We start from the raw sequence: 10315 nt of genomic DNA, 5'->3' as shown, positions 1-10315 counted from the left end.
AAAAAGTTGCCAGACGAAATTACCTGTTTCCACAGCATTACATTGGTTTTTGTGCTGTCAAGGCGTTTGTGACCTGCCTTCTTGCTTTTACCAAACGCTGCCATAGAAACATTCCTAAATAAATATTTTCGAGGTAGGTTTTGAGGCTTTTGACAGCTACCAGTCACATATGAACTAGTGTATTGACCTAGCCACTCTCTTATCACGTATAATAATCCCAGCTAGCAAGTTGCTAAATTGGCTTGTTCCATCCCGGTGCAGGTTCTCGGTGCGAGAGCAGAGTCATCGCTGCTGCGTGTGGTGTTTCGTAATTCTTGCCGTGTCTGTGGATTAACAGCACACTCATGTTGTGCACTTGCTTGTAGCACCTAATAAGGGGAAATCACTTAAATTGGCAGAAGCGGTTTCAGCAGTGGCCAAACAGATTTTTGTACATTCATTTCTTATGGCCCTGTGTAAAAAAGGCCTTTGTCAGCGGGAAATAAGAAAAGCTGGGAAATCTGTTAATTTATGTGTTTATTGTACCAAATAACCTGTAGCTGAATCCTATTCTATAATGATGCTTATTTGAATGTGTGTGGGTTTGCTSTTGCTCATCTTTCTTTGTATACTTTCAAATAAAGTGTGTTCCTTATCCCCAGGGAATATTTTGATAAAATGATAACACTCTTTCTTTAATTAGTAAGATTTGGGCAAACTATGTATTTTGGTTTTACACACCGAAACCAGATCTAGTAAGATTTTTTTTATATCTCCTGGTTCATGAACCCAAATTGAATCAGGAAATAAGAGTGCGCTTAAAAATGAAAAGTCCCTTCAAAGTTTCCTAATCCATTTTATGGCTCAAGAGTTTGGCTCTTCTGCTGTTAGCTGAACTGATTTTTCCAATCTCAGTCCAGAGTTTCTTTTTGTCAGTGAAATGGGTTCTTCTCCTCCGTTATCAATAGCATTCACTGTGGTAGGCCTCCTCGGACCAGTCCATGCAAAATACAGAAGGAAGAGGCCTATTTTTATACATTTACACATAATTAAATAATCTTGTAGAGGAAATGAGCATGACCTATCACGTGGTGATTAGAGAAGTTATTTAAAAAGGGCTGCTTTAAAAAATAGTCGATGAGCTTACCTCAGCATCCAGTGTTTTTCTTTAAATTTGGTGAGTTTAATGAATCATGTTTGGCATATTTTTCATGATTCTGGGATAGATTGTTTTGAAGCTTGTGTCCCAAGGTACAAACTACCTTTGCAAAAAGACTTAGACACCAGAAGGTTGCGAATGCAGAGACACCTTAACTTTTAGCTGCTTAGTCATTTCATGGAGCCTGGGCTTCCCTTCACTGAAGGGGAAGYGTAGGGGCAGAGGCTGGTGGCTGGTGCTTTGCCAAAGCCAACCGGCGCAACAGGAAAGCTGCCTGAGCAGAGGAGTAGGGAGTACTGAGGATGAGGGTGTATTTGAAACACCTTTCTTTTCTAGGACTTTCTTGATCTCAAAGGCGCCTTAATATTTTCTTTTAATTTTTTAAAGAAGTTGTGGCCAGTGGATTTCTCCTCCTGCTGTCTCTCCTTCTGCTTAATCACATGTGCTGCTGAATAATTTTATACTTTCTGAAGAAAATGTAAGGGAAAACTGAGAACTAAGTGCATAATTAAACCATGATTATCTGACCAGTTCACTTTTCATAGTTATTAAACAGTAATTGCTTTTTGCAAGTCATTTTTGCTGATAATGAGACAAGGGAGGAAAGACATCAGYGTCTCTGTTATGAAACGAATGCTCCAGTTTTTCCTGCGACTTTCCAGGGGTCCAGACAAAGTGTTGCTACCAGTCGTGTATGGGTGTCGGGTGAGCTTTTTCTGATAGGCTTTGGTCTAGCTTACCAGAAACTCCTGTTATATTCTTGAAACCATTTTTTTTTTCAKTGAAGGCTTTGTTTCTTTATTGTTTTGAGGATGCAAACTGAATGCATGTCCCAGTGTTTTCAGTGCTTCGTTCCCTATAATGACGTGGCTTTGCTACAACAGCGGTTTTGGTAACTAACCCCAGGACAGTGTGGCCACATGAAAAATACAGGGGTTCTGTGAAGTAAATAACTTCACCTGCTGCTCTTTGGAAGGAGGGAGGGTTGCTGTTTTTTTCATATCTTCATTTGCCACCTGTTGTTGATGGAAGCCACTGAAAGTTCAGCATTCATGGACCTTTTTCTTTTTTTCTCCTCCTTTCTCCTTACCTGAATTTCTCTTTCACTGGAAGTGAAGATAAGTTTGTCTGACATGACATCATCACCACGTTTCATTTACTCCCCAAATAAGACGTTAACCACAAGACAAAGATGGCTTTGTAGATTGAAACTGCAGATATTTCCTACTGATGATTAATGTCAGCTCTGAGGTCACACCTGACAACCACAAAGTAACCTCAAAGTTTGACTGATAAGAAGTTCTACCAAGTCCTATATAATCTGGTCATGATTGGAAGTGGACRTTGAGGCTGTTTTAAAAGCTTGCAGATTTAAAATATTTTGCACAGCCTTTCTAAATTGAGCCTTTCTTGTCCAATTCTATCCCCATCCTACCTATCAGCTTGCTCAACTCCTATGCCTATGGTTTGTGGTCCATCTCCTGGTCATATGCTTACGTCTTCAGTCGTAAGAACCATGTGCTACCCTCCATGCTTGGAAGAAGTACCCCATAAAGATGTATAAAATTTTCTAATCCACCCTCAAAATTTGATGGCCAGTGAAGTTGCAGCATTATGCACATTGTGCTGAGCAGTCGGCAGAGAGAAACAATGAGATCTCGTCTCATGTCGCTGAACTGTAGGGGCTCTTGCTGTTCATTACACAGTGCTGAGCTCCTGTGAGGCCACGCTCCATCAGTAGTGCTAGAGGGCACTGTAGTAATACTGTGAGTAGTAAATTAGTCCTTCCTCAGAATGACAGAAAATCAGAACATTAAAAATGGAACCAAATAATAGTAAGTGTGCTTTATTTCTTACCCATTTTTTCCCTTATTTATGAAGTATTGCACTTTGGACTAAAAAGCAAAATAAACTTTGCACTAATGTTTGAAGGATGAGTGCAATACTTCATTCTCTGAAAACCTTGTTAATAAACTGTTACAACTTCTGTAAATAGTAGTCCAATCTTATTGATGATCTCCAATATTGAGCTATGTAAACTAAGTTAAAACTGTATTTTCCAAGTTTCCTCTTTGGCAATATAAGTTCAAGCCACTAGGCTAGAAAGTCTGAGAACTTGCTGGAAGCGTTACATTGTGTATCATAGATTACATTTGACACAATTGGCTACAAGTAATGTCATGAAATGCAGAGTAATTTATGAATTCATGTCTTGGCAGGAGAATGTGTCCCTTGCTGATATTTTGTCACTGCGGGATAGCTGTCTCACCGAGCAAGATATCTGGGCAATTTGCCTGGAGTGCAGCCGCTCTCTGAAGAGCATTGCCCATTCTGCGATCTTCCAGACGCTCTGCATCACTCCTGACACTTTGGCTTTTAACACCAATGGCAATGTATGCTTCATGGAGCAGCTCAGTGGTAAGTATTTGTCTTTCCAGGCAATTTGTTTCAAAAGTATGAAGACTCATGGTGAGAGGCTGTAGTAAAGCATTATATTCTATCCCTCAGACTCTTAATTAAAATCAAACAAAAAACCCAAAACTTCTTCAGGAGTGGGTGAATATCAATCTGTATGAAACAGTATGCTCAGTTTTGTGAACGGTCAGCAAAGACTTCTGAGTTTGACCAGAAGACTTTTCCCAGCTAGAAATATTAGCCAAAAAAACCCCACTTTTTTTCTCCAGTCTTTCTAGAATTGTGTCAATCTGTAACTAGAAGATCCATTCTAGTCCATACATGTTCTATTCAGATTTTTATTACATCTTCTTTAACCTAATTTGTTTTTAAAAGGATGTCAGAATAAGTGTTGTTGCTTTTTTCTTAGTCAAAATCTAGATCACAGTAGTTGGAAAAAATGGAGTAAGACTTTAAACTTACTCCATTTAGACTAATATTAGTTGCATTCTTTAGAGTCAAAAATCATATTTCAAATAAGAACGTCTCATCATAAAACTTTTTTCATAGTTATTGCAGTATTTGTTTTGTGCTTGCATGACTTGTTTTAGTCTAATTGAATAGCTGGCAAGCAATTGATCCATGGCATTGCCTGTGTTCAAGTGCTTAAAATGTGGGCTAAGGGGAATTCCTGTGCAAAGCAAATGGTGTAACAAGATTTTGTTCTCTGAATACACAGTATACTTTGAAGTGACCTTTCATTAGTTCTGTTTAAAGAAGGTTGTGTTTTTCCTTGAAATGCTGAAAGTTATGTAGATATTCTGGTTTATTTTATTTTTTCTCCCTTGGGTCTTTTCTCCCCCCTTGCCTCCAATCTTGTTACTGTTTGGTGAAAATACAGTTTGCTAGTTAGGTTCTTCCAGAAGTTGTCTTTCTATTTTTTTAGAAGACAATGATAACCTCTGGATCTGCTTGCCAGAATTTTTTTTTTCCCTAAAGTAAGAGAAAATGAACAGCTTGTCACCACAGCTTCAGCAGAGTGTTCTGCTTCCTGCAGGTTCTGTGCGTCTGAAGCTAGTGACAAACATCCAACAGGGTGTTGTGCCAAAGGCCTGTAATATCCTCCTGTCTCTTCAAATCAGACAAATCTCCATTGTAAACATTACACTGCAAGAATCCAGTGAGCTTCACCAGTGTGTTCACTGAAACTGTATGCTTATGCAGCCTTTAAACCATCCCATTAAAAGAAAGGGAAAGGGTAGCAAGGAGAAGGACAGAATGAGCAGTAATCTATGGGAGAAAAACAAAACCTCCCCTTTCTCCTCCTCCTTCCCCCAACCCTTTAAAAAAAAAAAAAAGCAAGAAAATGTGTGGGGAAAAATGCAGAATTAGTTGTGTATCATCTCTTCACAGTGGGAAAGTAGAATCGGGAACGTTCTAAGGAGCTGTAAATCAGTTAGTAGCATCTGGATGTTCAACCGTGCCAGGTAGCTGCAATATATAAATATGTAAAGCAAGTCCTCTCTGGACCTCTCTAACATATATCTGAGTTGAGTATCTTCACAATAAAAGAGCTGTGTGTTTTGCTTCTTAAATACAGGCACAAAAATTCTATTAGAGTTAAAGCTATGTATGAGTATGCAAAACCTGTGAGCATATTTCCGCCCCTGGTTGAGAAGGGAAACTTATAGCCTTCATATATTTATATAGCCTTTTAAATATAGGAAATATATAGCCTCGTAAACGCTATCTATCGTCTGTTGGCTTCACAGAAGGATAGTTTGGGTGAGCTGAATACGTACTTGAAGACAAGGTTTTTGGTCGGGCACTTTTTTTTTTAACCCAGTGTTCTTGACCAAGTTCATGTGCCATCAGTACAGTGTGATGTTACATGCATGCTTGGATGCAGCAGCATCTTCAGTCTCTCTTAGGATGCTCATTTTTTCCTTCTACCTCTTGACTCAGCAGTGACTGCTGCAATAGCTTAGTTCTCGGCTAAGCAACGTGCAGATGGGGAATGCACTTCCAACTTTATCGCAATAATAAAAAGATAATAATTTTAAAAAGAACAGAAAGGTCAAGGTTCAAAGTTGGCCCATAGAAGAGGAGTCAATTAGCTATTCAGATTGTTTTTGCTGGCTGAACCCTTATCCCCCAAGTCACCGGTGGAAAACTGAATGGAAGTATCCCATTAATCAAACCAAACCTGCAAGCCGCAGCTGAGCCACACCAGCTTAGGTAATAACTTGGTCCAAACATAAATGTCTGAAGGCCTGCAAAAAGTGGTCAGACAGGGTAAATGTATTCCTACTTTTTTTTTTGTCTATTCTGTTTCTTAGGAAGTATGGTATTTTTTGCAAGAAGGTTGAAAATAGCATTTCATTTTATTTATGGTACTCTAAATATGGATAACATGATCTTTCTGGATCAGATATGAGTGAACCAAAATATTGTTAAATATTTAGAGTTTCTTTTGTATCACATATGACTGTATTGCCAAATTAGTATGTACTTTAAACAAATACAAGTATTAATTTCTAATGTGACACATTCCTTTTTCTTTCAAAGATGATCCAGAGGGTGCCTTTGTACCACCAGAATTCGATATTACTGGCAACACTTTTGAGGCAAGTTTATAAGTTTATCGGTAAAACAGAGGGGTTTTTCATTCATCTTGATATTTCTGTGGTACCAAATGCTCAGCATTCTCAATGTATAATTTTACACATTTAAAGTTTGATTGTGCTGTTTTGAGAGTACACGGTGTGTTTTTAGGAATAAAACAAACTTAAAATGCTATGTTAATTTTCTGTATAAACATTTGTTTACTAACCGATAAAATGAGAGAATCTCTTTTGGCTGAATGCTGTATTGGTCTACCCTAAGCCACAGCTGGTCTGTATTATGTTCACTGGTATCCTTCACTGGTTATGTTTGCTTGTTTGGGGATTAGCTGTGAACTTTTATGACTAAATATAAAATTTGTTTGCTATCCTCTTCAGTAAAATAATTCATGGAAGGGTAATCACCAATTTTATCTTGGAGTTAATGAAGAAACATATGACTGTCTGTTGCTTTGCAAAGCACAAGTGCTCTACATTGTTAAATTAAATTAGTTTTAAATTGTTTACACTAATTCATTAGCCTCCCAAGTCAACCATCTCATTGCCTAGTGCAAGAATGCTTGTTTGCTTAATTTCTATAGAAGGCTTTTTTAATACAATGTTTTTCTGGCATGTATTTGTAGATAATTCAAATTGTTTAATTAGCAACATGTTCTGTTGTCATTCAAGGTATAAAAGACTTTATTCTATTGTTTCATAGTATGATACAAATGCCTTTTACTCTTGCTAGTTATCTTTTCCATAATTATGTTTATAATTATCTATATTTCCCCGGGGAAAAGGGTAAGTGAACTTTAAAGTGTAGCACTAGAAGTGAGATGAGAGTGATGAGCCAGGAGGGTGAGAGAGTAGTACCACAGAATATGAAGTAGCACAGTCTTTGAAGTTTAGGGATATAAACATTTTTCCCTATTGCGATGCCTTGTTAATGTATTTATATAGGTCAGCAAAGCTTTAGTGATTTTGCTCTCTCTTCCCCAGACTGTTTTTTTGAAAGACTTTATTTTGGGGCAGTGAGGAGGGAGGGGGTTTAGGAGGGCACCAGTGTTGCATGTAAGCTTGGCAATTGTAGTATTCAGATGGGTCTGGGGAAAGCAAGTCCTGAAGTTACCCAGTAGTGGCTATTTATTTGGTTCCTTGTTTTGTTGTGCTTCTGAAGCTGCAGTTAAAATCTGCTGAGATAAATGTTGTCCATTCCTTGACTCTTAACAAGCCTTGAAGACATGAGACAAAGACATTTCTAATGGGAGTAACTGAATTTGAGATTTTCACAGTTTACAGCCTATTTCCACATTTCAGAGTCCTCTGGTCTTCGGTGAGATCATTTTGTGTGTTATGCACAGTTGACTAGCTGGTATTTTGACAGTGAAGATTCATGGAATTATTTGCTCTTCTGGAAAACTTGTGTTTTTCCCCTTTCTCCACCTCTAGATGAACTCTATGCTATGCGTATAGCAAGTAGACACACTGGAAGAGATTCCAAGACCAAGGGGTTGGGACAAGGTGAAATGGGAGTTTGGAAAGACTGTAAGAATACTAAATGACCTGAAATTCTAGTTCTGTCTGAAATACAAGGCCATTTTATCCCTGTCAGGTAAAACTCATGTTGTCTATATACCGGTTTAGTGTTTAACTCTTCTCTTAGGGCAGTACTTATCAGTCTCTCATGTCCCAGTGAATCCCAATACCAGGCACAGCACAAATGACAAACATGCAGTCAGGGAAAGCTATCTGAGTCAGGAGTGGCTCTGAACATTGACCCTTTGACTTTCCTTGCAAAGGCCCATGAAGGCGCACATTTGCATGGAAGAGGATCGGTGTCAATGTGCTTTTCCTTGTCCCACTGACTGTGAAATGGGGAAGAGCTGCGTGTGCTGATTTGTGTCCACTGTTCCCATTTCTTTAATCTAGCAATTGGGGAGCCTTGCAGAGCAGGAGAGGGGTGCAACAGAGGGTGTCTTCTTGCCTCAGCTGTCTTCCATTGACCAAGCTAGCTCTGAAGGGCAATGCGCAAGACTGAAAAGCCAGGGTTTTCCCCTGCATTGAGACGGAGATGTATTGTTTTCTCCCGACTTTGTATGCATTTCATCAGGCAGCTGGGTGATTCTGTGTGTTCAGGGAGCTTTCAAAGCTTGACCTCTTACTGCTTGTATAGTTTGATTCAATCTTAAGTACTTTTTAGTAGCAAATTAGATTCTGCCAGGGATTCCACGCTGACCTCAGCTTGCTTTTGCTTCTGCAATTTTAAGACCTACAATAGGATAATCCTTATATACCTGTTATAGGGATTCTTTATTCTTGTATTTTTTCTGAGCTAGTCATTTCTTTCCCATTGTTAATACTTCAAGCTCTTCTGTTTTTTTTCAAAGGAATTGACACTTTTGTCTGTTCCTTCACCCACAGTTGTTACCTCCAGGTATGTAAAAACAGAATATCACTGATGTATACATGTCTCTGTGAGCAAATCCTGGATGCTTGTGCTTTCTTAGTATTGTATGATTCTTTATACTATACCGATAAGATGCCCTTTCCACAAGGACATAAAATCTTTTGTGTTACTGCTCCTTCCTCAGTAATGACCTTACTCGGTTGTTCTCTTTTGAAGGAGTGTTTTTGCAGCTGCTTAGTATGCTTTGGTGAGAAGAACGGGAAGTAGTGTTTATATCTGTATCAGACAGTTTCAATATAAAGAAAAAAATTAGTATTGGAACTGCTAATTATGTTCAGGATCTTTGATAGCTGTTACCCCAGTGTCAAAGCTCAGCTGATCCAAATTGCTTATGTCAGCCAGAGGGTTTACTTGATTTGAGGCTTGACCTATTTGGTGGCTTCTAAAATGGAGCCACACAATGGGGTTTGTATAGCTACTGCATGACTTCCCCCTTTTTAAACTCTCTTAAAAAAAAAAAAAAAACCTCAAAGCTACAGTTATTTCAACAAGAGATGTTTTGTTTCCTGCTTTGTGAATTACTGATCCAGACCTCTAACAGAATTGTGACTCCAGTCTAATTAGTTACTAAAGTTAGCTGGCACTCACAAGCACACAAGGGAAACAAGGAACAGGATGCAGGAAACAAAATGAAATGCATTACTCTCCTGGTGTCTGAAATAACACTATTAAAAATTTCAATTTTCAGTGAGAATCTCAAATAGCAAGAGATCTAAAGCTTGATCCAAGGGACAATGCACAGGACTGAAAAGAAAGTAATTGATTTCATGTGGTTTGTTGAAGAGCTGTCTTATTTGCTGACCTGCTGTCTATTTGTAAAGTGGGAATAATGATAACAGCACTTTCAGTTACCGTTGAGAGTAGGAAGGTAAAAACCAGCCCTTCAGGGACTTGCCAGCTTCAGTGTCAGGTATGTTATAGGCTCTTTAGAGAGAAAGATGTTAAGAAGTAGCAGTGAAAAGGGCTTTCAGTGCCATCAGTGAAGTGTCTGAGCTTTCCAACTGGTGACTTCTTTAGTGCTGTTACAGGCCCAACCTGTGGGGATGGAGTCAAAGGGTTGGGGAGAGTTTCACCACAATAAACAGTTCCTTCTGGGTGTCTGTTCACTTTTTTTCCCCTCTCTGTGCTATCCCCGTACAAGCTTACTGGTTATTACCAGTATGCCCTAGGAACTGCACTCTGTTAAAGGTTGATGCTGCCAAGAGAGGAGGAAATAGGATTCTCTTCTTTCCTAGGAGAGAAACTTCAGAGTTACGATCCATACTGTAACTCCAAAACAGAGGAGAATTTCCGTACAGACCACTTAATATCATTTTCACTTTTATTCTTGATGCATATCAAGGTGTGTGACATGGTTGTGCTCAGTAAAAGTTTTCTGATGACAGAAGTTGTTACTTCTCTGCATTAATGTGAATAGTCTCACTTTTCCACTTCTCTAATTTGGAGGATGTGTATGTATCTGTTATAAGAAATACTGACCACTCTACTTGTTTGCACTGAACCTTGAGCCAAAAGTCAGTTAGCAATAAGCATCTGAGTATAAAGGCTAGCCTCAAATTATCTAATGCTTTAATTGTGTGCTGCTCTAGAGTGGTACAGAATGTGACTTTCTGTTTTAGAGAAAAGTTAAGAGACTGAGATGTAAAAATATAGATTTGAGGCTTCTTTTAGAATTTTTCTACTTGAATATTGACTGAGCTTAACATAGTA

General features: G+C 38.6%; 1 protein-coding gene across 1 annotated transcript in view; it reads left to right on the top strand.

Annotated features, from left to right (window-relative positions):
• The first annotated feature begins 2600 nt into the window (after nt 1–2600).
• The window catches only part of KNDC1 (kinase non-catalytic C-lobe domain containing 1), a 59321-nt gene continuing 51606 nt past the window's right edge, over nt 2601–10315 (top strand). The window contains exons 1-3 of the mRNA XM_026061960.1: nt 2601–2645; nt 3358–3556; nt 6101–6159. Of these exons, the coding sequence (XP_025917745.1) occupies nt 2601–2645; nt 3358–3556; nt 6101–6159 (303 nt within the window). The remainder of the gene's footprint in view (nt 2646–3357; nt 3557–6100; nt 6160–10315) is intronic.

Source organism: Apteryx rowi, unplaced genomic scaffold (genome assembly GCF_003343035.1).
Source record: "Apteryx rowi isolate R43461 unplaced genomic scaffold, aptRow1 scaffold_188, whole genome shotgun sequence".
Taxonomy (NCBI): domain Eukaryota; kingdom Metazoa; phylum Chordata; class Aves; order Apterygiformes; family Apterygidae; genus Apteryx; species Apteryx rowi.
This window is presented reverse-complemented; position numbering and strand designations above follow the sequence as displayed.